Genomic DNA, 24,633 nt, shown 5'->3' with positions numbered 1-24,633 from the left:
GTTAAGATAGGCCATCCTTTTACCAAGAGCTCTCACTACTAAATATTACTAATATATAATAATTAGAAAGTTTATCAAAATTTTGATATACTCATGTTAAAGTTTTTTTTGGGAAAACTGTTTTTTTAGAGCAAAAAAATGGTAACTATGTCCCTTTAGACTAATCTATATTTTGTGTCATATTTTCCTATAACACCCTTTAATATTTTTGAAAATAAATTTAATAAATAGTTTTACAAACAAAATTTTTTTTGGAAAAATAGTAACTTTTGATAAAATATCTATATGAACTTAGTGATATTTTTTCCAGTTATAAAAATGTGAAAATTATAAATTTCATATTATGTTCTAAATAAAGTAGAAATGACATTCTACGAAGTAGAAAACGAAATCCACTTTTTCATTGAATCTACAATGTTTAGAATACGTGATCTACGTAAATAGGAGTATTCTAAAAATATTTAGAATACACATTCCGCACTTAACCTATCGTTCTAAAATCTTTAGAAATCAAAATCTACACATTAATATAAATCTAAAACACGTAGAAACCTACTTCTACAGATTTACTATAAATCTAAAACATGTAGAAATCAAAATCTAAACATTACTATAATTCTAAAAAACTGTAGAAACCGATTTCTACATATTAGTTGTATTCTACGGATAAGAAATCAGTTCCTAAAAATATGGAAACAAAATATTTGGGAATATTCACTTTTATATTTTAAAAAAAAAATCGATTTTTTAAAAAAAAAAATAAAAAAACGAAAAAGGAACAAAAAATAAAAAAAAAACGAAAAAGGAATAAAAAAATTATAATTTTAAGGACATTACTGCCATTTTGAAAAAAATTAGTCTAATGGGACATAAAGTAGTATATATTAGTATAAAGGGACATAGTTACCATTTTTTTGCTCTAAAAAAACAATTTTCCCAAGTTTTTTTTGAAAGCTTTTGACATGAATCTTTTAAAATTTTAGAGAATCTATTTTATTAAAATATTAGTGAGAGGCTCTATTTGAAAATATTCCGATATAAATGTCCTAATGGTGGTTGTAACAGTTCTTGCCTTGTTGGAGAAATAACAGTCGTGTTGATTACTATAACAAAAGTAGAAAATACAATTTTATATATTCGTTTATTTGTTACCCTTTATTACATAATTTATATTTCCCAAAATTAAATATCCAAAAATTCAAATCTTTTAAATATAAAATATAAGAAAGAAAAGAAATTTCTCTTAATTAAAAAAGTAATTCACATATGAAATTAGCACTCTTCTCAAATTTCAGATTCATTCCATATTATCCTTTTTATTTCCTTTAATATTGTTGTCATTGCAAGAATAATTTTCTTAAAAATGTCAACTGTTTGCAGGAAAAAATATTTAGATATTATTAAAAGTGTTGTTCAAAAAAAGATTTTATATATTATTTTTGACGGTTAGCTGATGTCATAAATATATATATATATACAGTGCCGTGCGAAGAGTTTTAGAGACCTAAGGCAAGTTTTAAAAATAAATTTATATATAACCGTAATAAAAATAATTTTCTAATATAATATATTATTTTTACACAAGTCTAATACTGTAAAAGAATAAGTTTATAACGTAAATATGTTATATTATGTCATATAGAAAAAAATACATGAATTCAAAAAATGAATTAATTAATTTCCGTAGAAATGTATTTTTTAAAAATAAGTCTAAACCACTATAATAGAAATTATTTTAAATTTTGGGGTCCTAAAAACAGTCATATTAATCGGAGGTCTAAGGCGAATGCCTTTTTTAATACATTGTAGGCACACGCCTCTGTATATATAGGCACCAAATTCTACACAGGAACAGAGATAAGCCAATTATCAGATACCACTTTTTATTTTTTATGTTTGAAAAAAGAAGAAGAAAAGACGAGAGCTACACGTCAAAAGCTAGCGAGAACGCATTTAATTAGACAGCATCAGTTGATTACTTAGATTCGCAACAACATAAGTACACACACACACATTTTAAATACGTCATTAAATTAAATTAAAAAAACGAGCTTATCATGGTGGGGTGTAATAAAAAGTACAGTATATTATTATTATTAAATAGACGCCCAATGACCACACAAATAAAAATAAAAGAGAAAAAAGCAATAAATCCAAAAAGAAAGAAAAATGGAAACTCCGGAAACGAGACAGCATCAGTAACCAGCGGCATAAATAGCCCTCCCCACGTCCCACTCTCTCTCTCTTCTCCTCTCTCAAAGTCTCTCTCCCTCTCTCTGCTTCGTCTCGCTCCTTCTCCAAAGTCAATTTCAACACAGGTATTCTACTTTCCTCTCTCTCTCTCTATCTCTCGCACGTGCCCATCTCTCCACCTGTTGATTCGCCTCCCAATTTCAATTTCAATTTCGATTTCGTCTGTTTCTAGATCTCATTTTCGCTTTGATCGGGATTTGTATGCTTGGAAACCCTAATTTCTCGTGTTTGTGTGCTGAATGCAAAGTGTTGGTTGCATGAGTGCGTAGTAGTGAGAAGACAAGGCTATGTCGTCGCTCAGCAGAGAACTCGTCTTTTTGATTCTCCAGTTTCTCGACGAAGAGAAATTCAAAGACACTGTTCACAGGTCAAACTTCAAATTTCAAAAAGAAAAAAAAAGATTACTTTTTGAAATGAGTGTGTTGAGAGGCTTGTGGTTTTGTTTTCTAGGTTGGAGAAGGAGTCTGGGTTTTACTTCAACATGAGGTACTTTGAAGACAGTGTGACCGCCGGTGAATGGGACGATGTGGAGAAGTACCTTTCTGGGTTCACTAAGGTTGATGATAATCGTTACTCTATGAAGATCTTTTTCGAGATTCGTAAGCAGAAGTACCTTGAAGCACTTGATAAGTAAGTCTTCTTCTGCTCTCGTTTGGATCCCGAAGATTCATAGTTGATTCATTTTTTTTTTCCTTTTTGTAGGAAAGATAATGCCAAGGCTGTTGATATCCTTGTTAAGGAGTTGAAAGTGTTCTCCACGTTTAATGAAGAGCTTTTTAAGGAGATCACCATGCTTTTAACCTTGACGAACTTCAGGTAGAGTCTTTGGTTTCTTAGCGCTTGGGTTATGTTTGTGTGAAAGAGAGAGACTTCAATGATAATGTGTTTCTTGCTTCTCGTTTTAAGGGAAAATGAGCAGCTTTCTAAGTATGGGGATACCAAGTCTGCAAGAGGTATTATGCTGGGGGAACTTAAGAAACTGATTGAGGCTAATCCTCTCTTCCGGGACAAACTTCAGTTTCCAACTTTGAAGAACTCAAGATTGAGAACCTTAATAAACCAAAGGTGCGTTTAACCTATGCTACAACCTTCTTTGTTTGTATTGTCTCTCTTCATTTTTTCTTTCGGTGAGGAAACTAACTGAATGTGATTGTGCTAAATTTGTAGTTTGAACTGGCAGCATCAGCTTTGCAAGAACCCAAGGCCTAACCCGGATATAAAAACACTCTTTATTGACCATAGTTGTGGGCATCCAAATGGTTCACATGTTGCTTCCCCTGCAACTAATCATTTGATGGGTTCAGCTCCCAAAGTTGGAGGTTTCCCACCATTAGGGGCTCATGGTGTAAGTGTTCTAAGATACACCTGACTAGTTTTTTTTGGCACAGGAATTTTAAATATATGCATATCTCTTGTTTCAGCCATTTCAGCCAACACCAGCTCCTCTTACAACGTCCCTTGCAGGATGGATGCCAAATCCATCTGTATCACACCCTACTGTTTCTGCTGGACCTATCGGCCTAGGAGCCCCCAACAGTGCTGGTAATGTTGTACAACTAATTTCATAATGTGGAGATCTCATTGTGTGATATTATGTTTACCAATTAGATACTTCATCATAATCTGTATTCATCATTTCCTCCTTACAGTGTCTATGCTAAAGCATCCCAGGACTCCGCCGACTAATAGCCTAGCAATGGATTATCAGACAGCGGATTCTGAAAGTGTATTGAAGAGACCCAGGCCTTTTGGTATATCAGACGGGGTATTAACGGCTGCTTATTCGTTTTTCAGCTTGAGGTCTCATCCCTAATATCTTAGAATTCACAGTTTTATTTGGACATTTTTCAGGTTAATAATCTTCCAGTCAATGTCTTGCCAGTCACATATCCAGGGCAAAGCCATTCTCATGCAGCTTATTCTACTGATGACTTACCCAAAAATGTTAGCAGGGTTTTAAGTCAGGGTTCTGCCATTAAGAGCATGGATTTTCATCCTGTACAACAAACTATGCTTCTTGGTTAGTTTTCTCCACCGAAGGATGCATCACCTATGATTTATGCTGGTTTATACCATAGTTGCCTGCAAAACTTGTTGATTTATCCTCTTTTAATGTTGGATTTGAATTGGTTTCATAGTTGGCACCAATGTTGGTGATATTGCAATATGGGAGGTGGGTAGCAGGGACAAGCTTGTTTCAAGAAGCTTTAAAGTTTGGGATCTTGCTGCCTGTACTGCGAATCTTCAGGTATGGTAATCTTTTTATTGATATATTGTAAGAGTGGGAAGTGTTTTTTCTTATGCTAGGCATAACAACAGAAAATTAGTGAGAAACTCATCAAGGTTATAGCGATTTATCTGAAATAAATCATAAAAAGTTTTAGTATGGGCATATATATATCAAGAACATCTTTTCCTTTTGCTTACCTGTTGTTTGGTCTCGTTCTTGTGCATTAGGCTTCACTTGCTAGCGAGTATACTGCAGCAGTAAATCGAGTTGTTTGGAGTCCTGATGGAGGTCTTCTGGGTAAGCCATTCTGTGATCTTCCTGTCGTATTGTAAAGTCAATTACTTGTGTCCCTTATGGGTTTAGTGCTGGTTATTGTATAAACGTTGTGGTAAATCCAGCGCTTATAACGTCTACCTCCTATTTCAGGTGTCGCATATTCTAAGCATATTGTGCATATATATTCGTATCATGGCGGCAATGATTTACGGAATCATCTAGAGGTTTGTCCACTTACTCCGGATTTTGTAATTGGTTGAGTTTGCACCAACCTCTGTAACTTTTCCTAGTCAGTTACCATTCAGCTTATACTTTACTCCTTTGAAGTATTATTGTTATATACTTATATGTGGATGTATAGTTCCCAGGTTTATACATTTGTTCTTGTCTGTAGGATTCTACCAATATTGTCTTATTGGCTCGGGTCCCTATTTGTGTTTGTCACTGAGAAGCATTCTTAGATCTTTGATCTTTGATTTTGTTTTTTTTGTTTGTTTACCGTTATAGGTTGATGCTCATGCTGGTAACGTCAACGATCTTGCTTTCTCCCTGCCAAACCAGCAGTTGTGTTTTGTGACTTGTGGAGAAGACAAGACAATAAAGGTTTGAATCATGGAATATGTTTTCAGAGTTGGATAATAGGAGCATCCTGCTTATTAGATACTTTTTCTACAGGTCTGGGATGCTGTTACTGGAAATAAATTGCACACATTTGAAGGTCATGATGCACCTGTTTATTCCGTGTGCCCACACCAGAAAGAGAATATTCAGGTAGTGTCATATGCATAAAATGTCTCCTGCTCTTTATTCTAGGACATTCCATAAGATAAAAATTGGAGTTTCTGCTCAACTAGAGTTCGAACTTCTATCTTTCGCCAAAATTATATTATTTACAAAAGTAAAAATACAATACATATACTGTTACAAGCACCTGCAGCCACATTCTGTTTCCAATGTATAGGCTTGAAACTCACTTTCTCGTGTTAATATCTTGTGGTTTGCTGTATAGTGATGTGGCCACTTTTATGCTTCTTGCTTTACATTTTTAGTATGTGCGCAAGCTTCACTTTTAGCCTCTTTGGCCCTTGAGATTGTTGTGATGGAGTTTTTTTTTCGCTTTCTGTCAGTTTATATTCTCAACTGCTGTTGATGGGAAAATAAAGGCTTGGTTATATGACAACATGGGTTCTAGAGTGGATTATGATGCCCCCGGTAGATCCTGCACGGCAATGGCATATTGTGCTGATGGAACTAGGTAAATGACTCCCTGCCATCATTTTATACTCACTTATCCATCCTTTTAACTCATATCTCTTTTATCTTCTCGTTTGTTGTAGATTGTTCTCTTGTGGTACTAGTAAGGAGGGGGAATCATTCATTGTTGAATGGAATGAAAGTGAGGGAGCTGTGAAGCGGACTTACCATGGACTGGGGAAACGGTCTGTGGGGGTTGTTCAGTTTGATACCATGAAGAATAAATTTTTGGTAGCTGGTGATGAGTTCCAAGTCAAATTCTGGGATATGGATAGTGTTGATCTCTTGACTACAACACATGCAGACGGGGGATTGCCGGTAATATTCTATATATTGGTCTCAGTTATTGGTTTAATTGACCTTTAAAAGGAATGGTTGCTAACGTAATATTTTCAGTCTTCCCCTTGCTTAAGGATCAATAAAGAAGGAACTCTGCTGGCTGTCTCAACTACTGAGAATGGAATTAAGATACTAGCGAATGCTGAAGGTTCCAGAATTTTGCACTCCATGGCAAACCGTGGCCTTGAAAGCTCTAGAGGTCCTCCTGGTTCAGTTGCAAAGGTAAAACCTGTCATCATAACTTTTATGTTCTGCTATATCTGTAATCTGTGTGCTATTGCATGAGAAAAAAAAAACTGAAAATGCATGATTTTGTTAATAGGGTCCTATAGTTGGAGCATTTGGGACTCCAAGTTCAAGCACTGGAATGAGTCTATCAATGGCTGATAGAAGTGGACCCGGGGCTTCTGTTACTGGAATGGTAATCCCACCTGTGAAATGTTAAGATATCGTGGTTGATTAATATTTACATATCGTTTCTCTAGTGAAGTTCTCAAGAGATCAACATGTAACTGTTATTATCAAACGCCTAACATTGGTTCTTTCTTGAATTCTTACTAAGTTTATTTCACAATCTTTTGGTTTTAGAATGGAGATAATCGCAATCTGCCAGATGTCAAACCACGAATCCCTGATGAGGCAGAGAAATCAAAGATTTGGAAGCTGACAGAGATCAGCGAACGTTCTCAGCTTCGTACTCTTCGGCTTCCTGACAGCCTGATACAAGCAAGAGTATGTATCCAAAATATCCCAAACACGTTATTCTCTAATTCTTATCTTTGTCATGATGTCATCTTGTATTTGGATGCAGGTTGTTAAGTTAATATATACAAATTCTGGAAGTGCTATATTGGCATTGGCTGAAAATGCTTTGCATAAACTATGGAAATGGCAAAAGAGTGAGCGGAATCTTTTGGGAAAGGTACACCATATCCAGTGTGTTTCAACATCTAGTGGTGATTCTTAAACTCATAATTATATCTTCTTATATTTTTTTTTTGCTTGTTTAGGCAAATAGCAATGTCCCACCACAGCTTTGGCAGCCATCTAGTGGAGTTGTAATGACAAATGACACACGCGAGGGAAGCAAAGAGGATGTAGTTCCATGCTTTGCGCTCTCAAAGAATGATTCCTATGTCATGTCAGCCTCTGGGGGAAAAATTTCCTTGTTCAACATGATGACTTTTAAGGTCCCTCCATTTCTATGTTACGCCTATTCATCTTTTGGGCTACAAGCTTTGCATATGCTCAGATTTTCTTTATTTATTTTTGCAGACGATGACCACATTCATGGCGCCTCCTCCAGCAGCTACTTCCCTTGCCTTCCATCCCCAAGACAATAACATTATTGCCATTGGAATGGACGACTCTTCTATTCAAATCTACAATGTCAGAGTGGATGAGGTATCTTGACTTATCTAAAAGTATTAAAGACTTTTTATCGATTTTTAATAGAAACAAATAGTTTTGAAACTCTTGGCTGGTAATGGTTCATGTAGGTTAAAAGTAAACTGAAAGGTCATCAGAAGAGAGTGACTGGTTTAGCATTCTCAAACGTTCTAAATGTACTTGTTTCGTCTGGTGCTGATTCTCAGGTATGCTTATATGCTACATTGGCTCCAATTATGTTCATATAAAGATCTTGTCACTGTTTTCCGAATTAATTTTGGTTATGTGTGTTTAGCTTTGTGTATGGAGCATGGATGGATGGGAAAAGCAAGCTAGCAAACAGATACAAATTCCCAGCGGGCATTCACCAAACCCACTTGCTCATACACGCGTTCAATTCCATCAAGACCAGACACATGTTCTTGTGGTCCATGCCAGCCAGTTAGCTATATATGAGGCTCCTAAATTAGAGAGCATGAAGCAGGTTTGTTGCTACATCCATATCTCTAGAGCTTTGCATTACATGTTTTCTCAGGCTTGATCAGCTCTTTTTCTCTGAATATATAGTGGATCCCGAAGGAATCAAGTGGTTCAGTGACGGATGCTGTATACTCGTGTGATAGCCAGTCAATCTACGCAGCCTTTGACGATGGAAGTGTGAGTATCTTGACGGCAACAACATTGCAACTGAAGTGCCGCATTGGTCCCAACTCATATTTGCCTTCAAATCCGAGGTAAGAGTCATCTCCACCATTTCAGTTTGTGTTAAGACTTATCACCATTGGCCAACACAACATCTATAACATCTGCTCTCTGTTGAACAGCTCGAGAGTATATCCAGCCACCATCGCAGCCCATCCCTCTGAACCAAATCAATTTGCAGTTGGACTAACAGATGGTGGGGTTCACGTGATCGAACCACCAGGACCAGAAGGTAAATGGGGGATGTCTCCACCGCCAGAGAACGGTGCAGGACCAAGTGTCTCCGCAGCACCAGGATCAGATCAACAGCCGAGGTGAGGTGAGGTCTGTATTCACCAAGCTCTGCACCAGCATGATGCAGCCTCCCAAGTTATTATTTATATACTTTGAGAGGAGAGCTCTGCGATTGTAGGTTTATATATTCACACATTCATAGTAGGTGAAAGGTGAAGCAAGCAGTAGTGTCTTCCATTAAGTCTAGTGCGCTTTTATTTTTAAAATGGTTTCTTTTGAGATTTATTCTTATCATCAGATAGTTTCTTTCCCAACAGTATCTTTTTAAGATTTGGTTTGTAGATAAAGATTTGATTAGCAAATTCAAAAATGCTGGAAATGTTAGTTTTCTTGGAGGCATGCCTAATGACAAAGCTCTTATTTGTTGAAAAGAACTAGGGATTTATTCGAAATTGGAGGAGCAGAATCAAAGATAATTATTAAAATCTTAGAAGGTAATTTCTGTAAGGAATTAGCTGCTATAAAGGATCAGACAAAAGCCATTTTCTTCTCTTAGGCTTCATTGGTATTCTTAACATTAGTAACCAAACCAACAGCCTTGAGAAACCTAGTTGTTGTGAAATACCATATTTGTATATAATAGAGAAAACCAACAGCCTTGACCAAAAAATAGAGATCACGTCTGAAGCTTGTGTTCTTTATTAATACAAAACACCACCCACACTTAAACATACCCCTTAAATATATCTTATCTAACAAACCACGGTTATAACTCCCGTTCACTTGACTTTATTATTCATACATATAGGACAGAACATCAATAATACAGCTAGTTACAAGCCATCGTCTTCTTTTGAGCTTCAGAAGGTAACTTAACGTTCGTGGCCAAGCCAATAGCTTCAAGAAACTTAATAAGATACCAAGTAAAGTCGACCTGCCACCACTCGAGTCCATGCCTAGCCGAGAACTCGAATGCATGATGATTGTTATGCCATCCTTCACCAAATGTTATAGCCGCTACCCACCTGATTCATCCGGTCCCCAATTTATTAATTATTATTTGTTACTATTAGTATTTAATGAGATTATTTATATAAATATGTATAGTATAGACATTACAAATTGTTTTTGGAGAGGTCAGGTGTGTTCCAAGCTCGTGTTCCCCATGTATGACAAACTGAGTTCACCAGAAAGGTCCCGTGGTATCGAGCCACATTTGCCACACCCTGATGTTACAAACTCTCTTATTATTTCACCTTTACCCTTAAGATAACATTTTCTCATGCTAGGTTTTTTTTGTCGACATCCTTTCTATCGTCGGATTTAAATCCCGATATATATAGGAACACATCAACAACACTAACATATACATATGTAGACTACTACGCTACATGCAATACTACACTCATTGTACCCAAAAAAAATACTACACTCATGACTTGCCTCATTCCGATGATGAATGTCTAAATAAACTACTACGAGAAAATGTCTAAATCAAACTATATATAGCTCAAATCTCAATACAAGAAAGAGGTGTCCTTACGATTCCCCAGACGAGGAAGGGCGTGCGTCCACAAATATAGAGGAGAAGGGCAAACGCCATCTCATGCAAAAGTATGGTTCGCTGGAGGAACTTGTAGAAGGGCTGCCTCACGAGATCGTTTGCATTCTCCTGTCCACCACACTGCATGCATCCACTAATTTAGTAAGGGTTAGGCCAGATGTGTAGGTTTTTTTTTTTTTAAAAGCACCCTCATTGCAAATATCACTAATTTAATTGTGCTCAAAACAAGAAATTTTGTGAGCTTTTCAACTATTCAAAAAGACTCGCAATTAACTATTGTTATTATATTATTTTATGAGATATGAAAACTTCGTTCTCACTTCGAATTCTCATATAAAAACAAAAGACAAACATTCAGTTGTATGAGTAGGCATAGGCATTCGGATACCCATTGCGGATTAGATATTTTGGATTTTCGAGGTGTTTGGATGTACTCTCCTAATTCTCATTCTAATATTTTATTAGTATGAATCGGTTTAAATAATAACAATTCAGAATCGATTCAAATTTGTATTGCATCCTAAAATCCATAAAGTAACTTTATATCTTTCGGATTTGTGTTATATCATTTCGGTTATATCCAAAGAAAAAAAAATTTAAAACAAAACATAAAAAATACTTAAATTGAATAGAAATTAATCTAACACACATAAAACTGATAAAATAACAATGAAATGTTAAATCAAGCATAAAAACAAACATCATTTGTAACAATATGTATTACCTGATATATAGAGTAGATTTGTTTTTTCAACGACCAAATTATGAAATTCTTATTTATAACTAATTAGATATTTAAGGTATTTATTTAAATTTTAATATTTATTTTATATGTCATATCAACATAAATATTGAACGTGAGTATTTGAAATACTTATATATATTTCAAATATTTATATTAACTATGAATGTTTTTATTTTTCGGGTTATCCATTTGGTTAATAACACATCAGGTCCATATATATTTTGTATCACCCTAGAAGTTTTGTTCGGATATTTTTATATTTAAGATTGGATAATGGGTCAGATTCGGTTTAGATTTCGTTTCGAATTTTATGCTGAGGCCTATGTGTGAGTATTTCAGTATGTGTATGAAATTATTTTCTCATTCACCTGGGGAATGCTCTAAGTAAAATCAATCATGAGATTTTAGAGGTTACTAGATCCGGTGTCCGCGCTACGCGCGGAAAACATGTTCAAATTAAGTAAATTTATACTTTTGATTGGTAGTTTTTTAGTTTAAGAAGTTGTTTGTTAATTTTGTGTGTTGTAGATTTAACTATAGAGTTTTGGTTTGAATGTGATGCGGTGATCATTTTCTCTTTTTTTAAATAACAGCAAGTTTGAATAATATATTGTGTTGAGCAATCAATTTTCGTAGGAGAAAAGAGTATTTTTGAGTATTTAGTGGTATCGTTAGCTATCAGGCTTAAGATAACAGTTTATTCCTCTTTTGGAAGCGTTGTATGATATCAATGTCGGTATCGAAGTAAAAGCGCGATCCAGGTGTGGTTGTAAGTGATAATTTCCCTGAAAAAGTAAATTATTTGTAAGCATTTATTTTGACATAAACTTTATGTTTAGTTTATTACCTTCATGTAACCGTGGAATGATACTTGTGATGATTACAATTTAGTTTTTCCTGGTAGATATGCGATTTAGCTCCCTGAAATTTTCTTCCTTGTTGTTCCAGATAGTTAGACGTACCATTTTGAATCTACAAATAATGATTGTATTATATATTTATTGTTTAAAATAAATATTATTTAATAAAGTGTTAGTACCTATGTAAACGCAATGCAATGATGATCTTTGTATCTGTGTTCTTGTTATATATATATCACTTCCTTGGATGAGGCATATTCGGCCAACAACATCTGTGATAATAATTTATTTTTAGTGAGAAAAAAGAGAATGTATTTGTTTGCGAGACCGGGAATGGTTTTTTTTTTACCTGGGAGAAAATTGGTTGCACTTGCTAAGCTAATCAACTGGGGATAGCTTTGGGGCCGGAATATGCATGAAGGTATTGGTGGAATGTTTTCTTCAATCTGTGTAATAATTGTTGTCTCATTGATATTGATTATGTATGGTTGAACTGTAAGCATGTACCGTTGGTTATTGGAAAGGAGATTAAAATATCTAATGTGATAAATTTTCCCTTCTTCGAACCGTTGGTACATTTTTTGTTCCTGTTGAGTGGTTTAAAGTTATCATTTCAAATGTAGTTGGAATAATAAAAACATAATATTTTTTAGACAAACCTGGATGTCAAGATAAATGAAAGGTGTTCCTAAGAAAGCATTTTTGTTTTTGTGATTTGTGATGGGCCACATTCTAATGATCCTAATGATTATTGGTTGCGGTCCGAGGTTGTCGCTCCGGTTATTGTGATATTCGGCTGCATGATCTGCACACATAACAATGGGATTTATTTTTTTATTGCCCATCTTTTATATTTTTTATATTTTTTTGAAGTGAGCGTAGTTATAAACTTATAGTTTGTTTGTTTTTTAAAAAAATTGGATTTCTTTCCTTTAATTTAATTTAATTAAAGAATATGTATTTGAAGTGAACAGAATTTAATTTAATTATAAAAAATTGAATTTTTGAAGTGAAGATAGTTTGTTTGTTTATTTTTTATTGCCAAACTTCCTTTTTTTAAAAAAAAAAGGACGAAGCATGAGTATTTGGAAGTGTTAATTTTTTATTATTTTGGTGGGTTTGATAGTAGGTTTCAATTTTCATCGAATTTTATAGTGTATGTGTGTGGAATTAGTATTTTATGATAGACAGTGTAAAATGGTCCATAATTTGTATTTTAAAATTAAAAATACCACTACTATATAAAAAGAAAACCTACATTCGCAAACAATTATAATGATGTGCTTTTATATTCGTTTTATGGGAAATTACCACAAATAACACATTCATAGTACAACTTTTCATGTTTACACATTTTTACTCTCACTTTTAATGAAGGATAAAAGACAATTATACCTTTAAAGTTAACTAATCTAGACTTAGGGTTTAGAGTTGAGGGGTGGGACATGGTTTTTGGAATTTGAAATTTAGGATTATAGTAAATATATAAATAAATACTTAAAAAATATATAAAATTTTTTAAAAATAGTTTCAAACATAATTTTATTTTTTCAAAAAGAAATTTGAAAAAAAAAATTTCAGAAAAATTTCGAAATTTTTTTTTTCTTAAATTTATATAAAATTTCGAATTTGAAAAAGTATAATTCGAAAACATAAATTTTTTTTTTTACTTTTTCTATTGTTTTAAATTTTTTAAATTTTTTTAAACTTTTTAAAAATTTTTAAAATTTTTTTAATTTTTTAATTTTTAATTTTTTTATTTTTTTTATTTTTTTTATTTTTTATTTAAATAATGATTTATTATGTATATAAATAACAATGACATAAGAGTATTTTGCCACTTAATGAAGAATGTATTTTTGAAAATGTCTATTTAGTGGTGATAAAATGAAAAGTGGTACCATGAAAATGGTAAACATGTAATTTCTTTTTTTTTTATTAGAGTTTTGGATTAGAGCATTAAATTAATATATCAATACTAATAATTGTTTGCAATTAGTTATTAAAAACGTCAATAGAAACGTCTCCATTATAATCTCCAGAGTGGTTGGCCCGTCCTATGGTGAAAAATTTGTATCAAATTTTTTTTAATGGTTTTATATAAATTTATGAATCAATTTAAAATTGTTATAGAAAATGGTATTACATACAAACAAATAATGAATATAATTCCGAGATTATATTGTTATTTTTAATAAATATGTTTGGTTTGAATTAAAATTCAAAGATTTTAATAGGTAAAAGTGAAGATACGTCCTTTGTGAGAGAGTTTTTGATTGGAGAATTTGTCTTTGATTCTTTTGTGATTCACATGTGTGTTTTCCAACTGATTTGTATACAGAGCACTTATGATGTTTGTCAACATTATGTAAAATGAGTTATTTATTCATCTATATTTCTCTAAGTAATAATTTAGATTTTTTAATATTATTTAAGCATAAGAACTTATTTCTAAATCAGTCTAGACTGTTTTCAAAAAAAAAAATCAGTCTAGTCTAATAATGTATTGTATTCAATATATACAGTAGTAGTATTCTTTAAGGTGGAGGCTGAGTGTATTCTTGAGACATAGCAAAGGGTTACGGGATGTGGGTTGAGTGATTTTCTAGGTCTTTAGTGACACTTAGGAGTTGGACCAGCCCGTGACAAAACTGTGGGCTGAGTGAGTTTATAGGTTTTTAGTGATACTCAGGAGTTGGACCAGCCCGTGACAAAACTCTGTTCCCATTTATTTGGTGAGGCCCAATCCGATAATGACATGGCTGAATGATTGGTGAGGATTTTTTTTGTGTATGTGGCAGTGTTTAGAGAGCTTTAATTTAGCCCCTTTTATATAGTAGGATGGACAATATAGTTAAAAATTTAATAAAATTTGGCTTTTATTAATTTAAGACCCGTGTGATATATATATACATATATATATATATATATTACTCTTAAAATTAGTGGCTAAAGATAAATGTTTCATCCCCAATACCATTCATGGCTTTAAGACCATATATTAGCCATCAGATCCAAAAGACCTGATGTAGTAGCATGGTTATGGGACAAGGTTGGTCCAATACAACATCTTTGATATGCATGTTTGAAGTTGTTTCACAAATCAGACTTGAATCAATGAGTTTGTTAGAGCATGATTATCAACCTTGTATCTGGTGGTTCAACCACATAACTCTATGTTTTAATGAAAGTTGTGTTCCAAAAAAAAAACTTAAATGAGATCAAAATTTAAGGTTTAATATAAGATTGTGATTAGGAGAAGGACAAGTGACACTATGTAGAAGAGTTTACTAATAAAAATACGTTAAGCATTTATATAGGTAGTTTTTCAAAAAATATTCACAAAATAATAAAATAATAAAGTATGAGAGAGAAACATAAAAAGTTGAAAAATTCACATAAATCTCTCATTTGAAACCTTCAAGAACTTGACAAAAAAAAAAAGAAACCTTCAAGAAATGGTGAAAATACTCTCACGTCTTGATTGCAAGATTTCTGTTTTCACCTTAAATTTTAATCACATAATTAAACTGTCTTAAAATATTAAAATTAAATGTTGAGAAAACCACTTAGAAAAACTCACCAATGTTCAAATAGTTTTATGTAATTCTCGCCTACTATTTATTTTTTATTCTTTTCTTTTGTAGGAAGAGACTCGTGTTTAAAGCACCGATGATGTTCTTAGAATTACATGATTATCTTCCCATGTCCATTAGGAAATCCGAGATTAAATTGGTTTTTAACAATTAACCATCAATGAGTTTGTTCAGTATTGAACTATTTGATAATCTTCCCATGGCCATATCAGGAAATTAGTTGGATTCTTAACAGTGGACCATTTAATACCTTTTTGTGGATATAACCTGAATCAAATATCCAAGCCAAGTGACTAAACCAAAACCCCTGTGTAGGACTGTGTGGGTCACGTTGTGTATCACAATGCTTATGATGGTACCGATGGTTGCTCACCCACTCTATTGGGTCTCCCTGCACACAATTTGCAAATAATGACTTAAACATTTGCGATTCTTTTAATACATATAACGTTCAGATCAAATAACCGTCTCCAGAATATATAAAAGTCAGACCTGAAAAGCCAGAAGGCCACCATAAGCAAATAGATACTCGAGCCATTTCGGTAGATCGAAACTTCGGTGAGAAAGATTCCGGTGATAACACAAGGTGATGCAGATTCCATTGATGGCAACGATCCAAAGGAAAACACGAAAAGCCGACCAACTTAAGTAAAATGGAGCCAAGAGGCTCAGCAAATGAACCCCAGCAACTTCGACTAACCTGATCACATCCCAATAATTCCAACTCCTTTGCCAAAATGCTCTCTTCTTTCTGGCCACCACAACCTCCGACAATGGTATCCCCCAGGAGCTCTCAACCTGATCTGGTGCATCATGAACACCCACGAACGTATATTTCTTGTGAGGCACGGCGACGGCGCCTCCTCGTTTGAAGAAACCTGAGTTTGTATAGGTATGGGTGCGATAAGTAGAGAAAGCATTATTGTTACTGGTTTTATGTTGTTTAACAAATGATGGAAACGGAGAGAGTGGTTTGAGAGTTGTAGCTAGAGACACCATGGGTTCAGGTTGTCAAAGCTGATGATGCCTTTTACATACATACCCAGTGTGCTACTATATATACACACGCACGACTGGAAAGTTATCCCTTGTTTTGCGCGGGTAATAAAATAGGGCATACAAATTAAATTATTAAAAAGGATTTTTTTTTTTGATATTTTATCTTCTACAGTTTAATATTGTGAATATTCATAACCGGGGAAATTAAAATGGGGCATATAAATGGTTAAAATATTCATAACTGGGGTAAAAAACTAAATACAATGATTTTTTTGTGAAAATATAAATATATTTTTCACTGAATATAATGCATACTGAAGTTTTATACTCCTTCTGTTTTCTATTATTTGATATTTTAAAGTTATATTTTTTTTATTAGTTATTAAAAATATACAAAGTTATGTATCACAATTTTTTTAAAAAATTGCATTGAAAAACAAAAAATATCATATAATTTGAAAAAATAGTTCTCCAAAACATCTGTTAATAAACGAAGAGATTGTATATATTTGTTTTTTAAATAAAGATGCAAATGATGCATGGATAGATGAGTCAGATGAGTTATAAATGTTTCATGGAAATAATATCTATAATAATAAAGTTGCTGAGAAAGGCTCCTCCTGCGTCCACATCACCTCTCCTATTCTCATATTGTGCCACGTGGCACACTCTCTTCAATCACAAAAAATGTTCCGTCGCGTTGCAATCTATTTGGTTTTTAAATGTCAAATTCAGTGGCCCACTAATTTTTTCCTCATACTTTGACCAGAATTTATTTTGGATTTCTTTCAATAGGGGGAGGAGGCTAACAAAGTTGCCGTGCCGTTCGAGATTCACCAAATCCCAGCAGCTTCTTTGTAACGTTTGCAGTTTCTGTTTTCCTCTGCATTACTCCAATCATTCAAGTGATTTCGATCTCCTCCCACTCTCTCGCAATTAATCAGCCTCATCATCATCTACGGTAACCGATTGCACCTTCGCCTATAAATGTGTTCGGTGAATGCGATGAGCAACTACACCTCTCTGTTCTCGGAAAGAACACTCTCTGTTAAGCATCAACCCGATGGCGGATTCAAGAATTTTCCTAGCGGATTTTAAAGCTGGCTGCTGTTCAAACATTGCCGAGATCGTCGTGCGTCTTGGATTCTCATCGCCTCCGGATCCTTTCAGTCCCAGCTCCGTAAATGCTTTTATCTCCTTATTCACCTTAATCTTCGACGCCGCTTCAAACTTCTCCAGCTTCACATCAAAAGCTGTCTTCTCTACGGTTCTATTCTCAGCTGAGCCAGATGTGTGAGCAGCAAGATTATCAGCAGCTACAGACACAGTGGAGCCGTAACGGTTGATACCGAGTTTATGGCTGAAGAGAATTGGAATCGTAAAGCTAATCATGTTTAGTTTGAGCAAGCCGTCGGTGTTTTGGTCGATCTTCTTTGTCATGGTTTTAGGAGATCCGACAGTGGATAGGTGGCGAGTAGTGGCGGTCAAAAGCGTTGCGGTGGAGGAAGACGGTGGATCTTGATCAGAATCTGGAGATCAGAGCTCAGGTTGCATTTTTGCGTTCCGTTCGATTTCATTGCCCAGTTAATAGTTAAGGCCCATGGAAAAGACATCATCTATTAATAAGAAAAGAGACCGTATGTATAAGGCCCTAAAGGCCTAAAGTCCCTTAACTAGGAAGATGTCAATAACTCAAAAAATACCGTCAATGAAATTGTTCCAACGTGAGTTTTTGTTTTTGCAATAGTCCCTTGGTCATTCTTTCTAATAAGCACTAGCAGCCAAACAATAAACACACAAATTTTACGGTATATTCCAATTGATCTCATCTTGGACATGGCGCAATCTTAATTTAGATATGTATTCTAAAAAATATTTAGCTAATCATTTTTTTAACGATCATCCTCCATTTAATTCTTTGTAATACGTTTTCTTTAATCAATGAATATGCAAACTTATTTTACAAATTAGGCAAGAAAGGGACCATTAACCAATCATAATCCTTTTGTCGGAAAAATCAGTTAATTATAACACTAACTACACTTGGATGGTTCTAATGGTTACGCTTGAGGGACAGAAGTTGCCTGTCATTTTTACAAGAGAAAAAGACTAAAATAGCACTAAATCAAGTTTTTGTTCTCAAACTAGCACTCAAGGCCAAAAGTCACAAAAATAACACTCAAGGAGTGGGGTTTAGGGTTTAAAATTTAGGGTTTAGGGTTTAGAGTTTAGGTTTTAGGGTTTAGAGTTGAGAAGTGAGGTTTTGGGGATAAGATTTCAAATTTTGAAAAATAAAAAAATTTAAATTTTTCAAAAGATAAAATGCTATTTTGGTCATTTTAGTTTTTGAGTGCTATTTTTGTGATATAAACTTAGAAATGTGCTATTTTGGAGATTTGCCCTTTTTACAAACATGAACCTCCGATATTTCTCTAATAATCCATCGAGTATATTGGATAATTTCACTTTTATAATAGAGAAATGTTTGGAGAATAACAACGTTGAGGCAGTGCCGGTCCAACACTTTCAATGACTTTAGGGTTTGAAGTTAAAAATTTTATAAATAAAAAATAAATATTAAAAATTTGAAAATAAAAATATTTTAAATAGTTTCAAAAAGTATTTTCGAATTTCAAAAAAAAAATTGAACACAAATAAAAAAAATCAAAATTTTTTTATAAAAAATTTTAAATTTGAAAAAATAATAATAATCTGAAACTGCAAAGAAGACTTATTAAATGAACATTTTGGTCATTTTCTTTCTGAGAATCTCTTTTTGTAACAAAAGTTTGAAAATAGTCTATTTACGAGAATTCTATTCTTAGTGTCACATGCACATAATATAGACAAATTCAGCTAAGTACAAATGCATAAAACAGTGCTTGATTTTAAGATAAACCTGCATATAACCCAAACAAAACAAACAAATACTCCTTAGTGAAATAAATAAATAACTCAAACATATTGATAAATTATTTTGGCAAACGGAACACCGAGTTGATCCCCCAAACTTAATTACTAAACTATTACCAATGTAAGAGGATCATTGTTAATTTCAAAATAATTAATAGCTCCCCTACGTTACAAAAACATACTCTCTCTGTTTCCGAAAGTAAGATTTTCTAGAATTTTCAATTTTATTAAGAATATAATAAATATTTACAATTTAATTTTCAATACATTTTTCAATAACTATCCACCAATAAAATTTAATTAATTCAAAATATTCACAATTAATGTTTCTCAAAAGTATACACCTTAAAAATATAGAAAATCTATTTTAGTGGAACAAGAATATACTCTAAAAAATCTTATTTTCGGAAATGGAAAGAATATGTCTTATAATTAACGCAATAAAATTTTACAACTGATTACACTACCACACCAAAGATGAAACGTCTTATTAATATAAATTTTACATGACTATAAATCAAAACCTCCAACACAAAAACAACAACTATCTCTTACACAAAATATGTAACAAAATGAAAGCAGATCAACCAACATCAAGTTTCGAACAACTCATTCAAAACATCCAATGAGATATCATCTCTAGAGTTATGTAGTCGTCAAGAACCAACATCAGACATGTCATGCCATCATCTCTAACACTGGCTGAAGCTGCTCAAAACAGCCATGATAACAAGAATTTCACACTCAAACTATTGACTATCCATACACTTGCAAAAAAAAAACTGCATATCAAATTTAAAAATACAATGGAATACAACACATAAATAATTGAAACAACATCCCGCCCATAGGGCGGGCAAACCACTAGTATAGCCCATAATTTTGAGATGCATAGGGATGCGAGCTCCATAACTAGCAATGTCGGTTCTTATGGTAAGCTTGGATACGGAGCGAATATCCGAAAAATCTACATTATCTGTGATTTTTTTCCGTCCTAAACGAATATCTATATTTGTGATTCATTTCGATTCCAGAAAATTTGGATCTTTTAACTTCTGGATATCTAGACTTTTTAAATATTCGCGGATTATTCGATTTGATATGCCAATTATATTAAAAAAATTAGAAAATAATATTTAACATTTTAATTAAATAAAAACTTTAAAATATCAATTTAAAGTAAAAAGAATAATATCATACTAACAAACTAACATTTTTAACAGAAAGTGTAAAGAAAAATTCAATATTAACAAGCCTAATAAGAAAGTTATATGTTAATTTTTGACTCAACATAAAAATTAAATTGGCTATACAATAATCCAAAACAAAAATTTGAAAAACAACTTAAAATTACAAATTAACCAAATTATATCACAAGTATTTATATATATAATAGTTTTGTATACGGGTCGGATCAGATATCCGGCTTTCCAAAAAATAATATTTGTGATTTGTTTCGTTCTTTTCGGATATCACATTTTGCTATTTGCTTTGATTCGAAACTTTACGGATATCCAGATATTTTGGATCAAATGAAAACGAATAACAGATTGGATCAAATTTAACAGATAATTTGTCCAACCCTATGATGGTATGCAGAAGAACCATTGGAAAATACCCCTGTTTTTAAACTAATTCCCCTGTTTTACTTAGATCCATAATTTTTGAGAATATATAAAATTTACTTTTTAACTTTAAAATAACAAAAGTCTAAAAATTATTTTATACTATTTAAAGTAATGTAAATATAGATACTGAAAATAAAAAAAATGTTTCAATTGGTTATTTATTTCTAAAAGTTAGATGAATAAATTTTGATATATTTTTTCATACTTAATAATTTTTTTTTTTTAAATTTATATTGGATTTCATAAATGTGAGGACCCAACCAACATGTATATATAAGAGATTGTTAAAGATTCTATGATTAGAACTCATGTATATGATTACAAACTAAAATTATATTTACTTCCTTTCAAAATGATGTCTATTTTGAAGTTTTTAATATGTATTTTAATTTATTATAAATATTATTTTTGGTGATTAATTATTTTTAACAAATTTTGATTAATAAAAATTTAATAAACACAATTAGTTTTTTTTCTTAAATTACAATTTATCATTATAATTTAATAATAATGTATTTTGTAATAATTTTTTTTTTTAAACATAGAATATTTTAAAACGAAGGAATTATCAAATTTACTATCTTATATAGAAAGAATAAATGCTTTTTTAAAAATTTGACATATAAGGAAAAAAATTTGTTTCCAAATAATAGAAAAAGTTACATGAGTTATCAAGAAAAAAATAAACATATCGAAATCCCATATTGTTTGTTCTAATGATATGCAATTAGAGATACAAGATAGAATAAACTCACTGAAATTCAAGATGCATCAATGACATAAATACTTAAAAAGGATGAATAAGATAAGTTAATTGTGTGAATCACTAAGTATATAATTAGGCCCCTTTTAAGTGACATTTTTGATTATGATATCTCTAACTGTTTTTATATTTGAATTCAAATTCTATTAAAAACGGGTAATCTTCCTCAGTTCACATCTATTTTTACTCTAAAAATAAAGTTTAATATTTTCCAATATATTAAAAATATCATTTTTATATTTAAAGAAAGAAATAATATTCACTTATTTTAGAGAAATATATTATATTTTTCCTATTTTATTATTCTTCTATTTAAGAAAAAGTAGAATTTTTTTGAAGATCATTGTCTTACATTTTTTTAGAAGAAAATGTTCTTGCTCAGAACGCCAACGCAAGATGGTTATTCTGCCACCTCTCTCCCCTAGTGTTACTATCTCCAGCCACCTCCAATTATTTTGCAACATTTATGTTCACATTAATCATTTACAACTCATACAGACAAATGTATTTTCCTTCTTTTTCTTTTGAACACTACAAATGTATTTTCCTATTACCAACTATTCCGTCCATATCATATAATGATATTACAAGATTTTCGTATCAATTTACAATACATATTTTTACAAAATATTTTTATATATTTTTACAATTATATTTTGTTATTGAGTGAACATGATACATGTTGTTTTATTTTCGAAAAAATAATAGAAATAATTTTTTAATTTATGATTACAAACCTTAAACATCATATTTTACCAAAAAACCCTTAAACATCATATTATGTGATACAAAAGAGTTTGTATCAGTTGTACTCGGAAATATTTCCAGTTTTTTTTTTTGATATCCCTGGGATCCCAGACGGTAAACCCAGACTAATTCCCACGAGATCTTCTATCCGGACATGCACGGTTATAGGCGGGAAGATAGCTAAGGTGACTCAAACCCAGGGCAGACACTCCAGCTGGAGTTCCATTACCACTAGACCAAGAGCTCTTAGTTAATATTTCCAGTTTTCCAAAGCTTAGTTTTCCATACATGCGAAGCTGCGGTCATCAGAAAAGTGGAATGTCGCATGAATACCGTTTGCAGTTAGACTTACCGATGGTGGGCTTCACGTGATCGCAATGCCATGACTAGAACGGAGGTGGATAATGTCCCACCACCAGAAAACAGTGCAGGACCAACCGTCTTTAATCAGGGTCGGCCATGAAATTTATAGAGTTTGAGACAATTACTAAACATATATTTTTCTAAATTACTTATGGGTAAAATGATATACCATAATATTCACAAATATTTTGGGTATCATAAGCGAATGATTCATCTCATTATGTTTAGGACTGGCTCTGTTCATTAGCAACTGGATCAGATCAATAGCCAAGGTGAGGTGAACTCTGATTCATCAATTGCACCAAAAAAAAGTCTGATTCAGCAAGCTCTGCACCATGATGCAGCCATCCAAGTTAGTACTTATACATTTTGTGAGGAGAGCTCTGTGATTGTAGGTTATATGTATTGTCTTCTTCATCTATATTATTAAAGTTAAAGTACACATTGAGATTGTTTGGTAGTATAGATTGTAGTTAAAAAAATAATATTGTTTGGAAACATGGATAGCAGTAAGTTAGAAAAAGTAATGGGTCTATGTTATTTGATATATATATTCAAATCAAAATGATAATTTAAAATTGATTTATATCAAAAATTTATTCAAAAATTTATTCAAAAATATACATATATTCAAAATTATATTTTTACTAACATATTTTCCAATAACTATTATAAAAATATTTTCAATATATATAATAAAAATACAATACAAAGCTTAATTTCAAACACCAACTTAAATTATGATTTTTATATTTCACATTAAATTTTAAAATATAATATATGTGATTATTTATATGATTGTACGTATAAAATATTATTAATTATAAGAAAACTTATTTGTTGGTACGTATAAAATACGATTAATTATATGATAACACATATTTTGTAACCTATAATGACACATATAGGATATATAATAGTGATTAGGAGTGGGAGTCCGGGTTCGTTTTCGGGTTTTTGGGATTTCGTGTTCAGTTAAGATCTTTGAGGATTTGGTTCGGATTTGGATAACCATTTTAAATAGGTTTGGTTTAAATATTTGGATAGAGAATTAATAATTATTTAAGTATTTTTGGAGTTTTGAGTATTTTTAACTATTTAAGATATTTACGTTTAATTATTTGTATTTATTTTCAAACATTTATGTAAACTTAAAAGTATCATATATATTCTAGATGTTTTTATATACATTAAATCTAAAAATAATTAATATATATAAGTTTATAAATCTATTTTGAATACCCAAAATACTTCAGTTTGGATTTGATTAGGTTTAAGTTCTTCAAATACCAAAATTTTGAATAATTCGGATATTTAATTAATTCCGGTTCGAATTTAGTACTACTTATTCGGATTGAGATTGGTTTGATTCTTCGAATTCGAGTATTTTCCTGAACCCTAAATAGTGACATAAAAAGCAAATAACATCATACTTTTTAAAAAAAAAAATACACCCGTACGGACGTGCGGGTCAAAATTAGGTGAAAGGTTAAGCCGTAGTGTCTTCCAATAATTATATTGTTTTATTGTAAAATCGTTCCTTTTGAGATTATTTATATCATCACAAAAGTTTCCTTCCCAAACAGTCTATTTATCTAGATTTCAAGCTTTGTAAATAAAGATTGATTAACCGATTCAGGTATGGTATTAATGTTAAGAAAGTCCTAGTGTATTTGTCGGCACAACAATGACAGAGATCTTTGAACTGAAAAAAGCATTAGGGATTCGTAGAGTTGGAGATGCAAACTTGTGCAACTTACTGCAAAAGAAAAGTCAAA

The 24,633-nt window shown here is 32.2% G+C and overlaps 2 protein-coding genes and 1 pseudogene across 2 annotated transcripts; 1 reads left to right on the top strand and 2 right to left on the bottom strand.

Annotated features, from left to right (window-relative positions):
- The first annotated feature begins 2,120 nt into the window (after positions 1-2,120).
- Positions 2,121-9,066, top strand: LOC106439427 (topless-related protein 4). Its single transcript, XM_013880868.3, has 26 exons — positions 2,121-2,318; positions 2,501-2,620; positions 2,704-2,883; positions 2,956-3,069; positions 3,160-3,318; positions 3,421-3,598; positions 3,675-3,795; positions 3,903-4,018; positions 4,105-4,273; positions 4,392-4,501; positions 4,711-4,780; positions 4,910-4,983; positions 5,267-5,362; positions 5,435-5,530; positions 5,887-6,014; positions 6,097-6,331; positions 6,410-6,574; positions 6,675-6,773; positions 6,941-7,084; positions 7,164-7,274; positions 7,363-7,542; positions 7,628-7,756; positions 7,852-7,947; positions 8,037-8,225; positions 8,309-8,475; positions 8,566-9,066. The coding sequence occupies exons 2-26, from the start codon at positions 2,541-2,543 to the stop codon at positions 8,759-8,761; spliced, it is 3,402 nt and encodes a 1,133-aa protein (XP_013736322.1). The 5' UTR covers positions 2,121-2,318; positions 2,501-2,540; the 3' UTR covers positions 8,762-9,066.
- Positions 9,067-9,101: 35 nt separating this feature from the next.
- LOC106444040 (probable lipid desaturase ADS3.2, chloroplastic) lies at positions 9,102-16,628 on the bottom strand. Its single transcript, XM_013885574.3, has 5 exons — positions 15,935-16,628; positions 15,693-15,833; positions 10,221-10,361; positions 9,797-9,903; positions 9,102-9,702 (listed from the first exon to the last, which is right to left on the bottom strand). The coding sequence occupies exons 1-5, from the start codon at positions 16,439-16,441 to the stop codon at positions 9,507-9,509; spliced, it is 1,092 nt and encodes a 363-aa protein (XP_013741028.1). The 5' UTR covers positions 16,442-16,628; the 3' UTR covers positions 9,102-9,506.
- Positions 16,629-16,634: 6 nt separating this feature from the next.
- LOC111212437 lies at positions 16,635-22,876 on the bottom strand (annotated as a pseudogene).
- Positions 22,877-24,633: the final 1,757 nt, after the last annotated feature.

Source organism: Brassica napus, chromosome A3, assembly GCF_020379485.1.
Source record: "Brassica napus cultivar Da-Ae chromosome A3, Da-Ae, whole genome shotgun sequence".
In the NCBI taxonomy this organism is placed as follows: domain Eukaryota; kingdom Viridiplantae; phylum Streptophyta; class Magnoliopsida; order Brassicales; family Brassicaceae; genus Brassica; species Brassica napus.
Note: the sequence above shows the minus strand (reverse complement) of the source record. Positions and strands in the feature narration are given on the sequence as shown.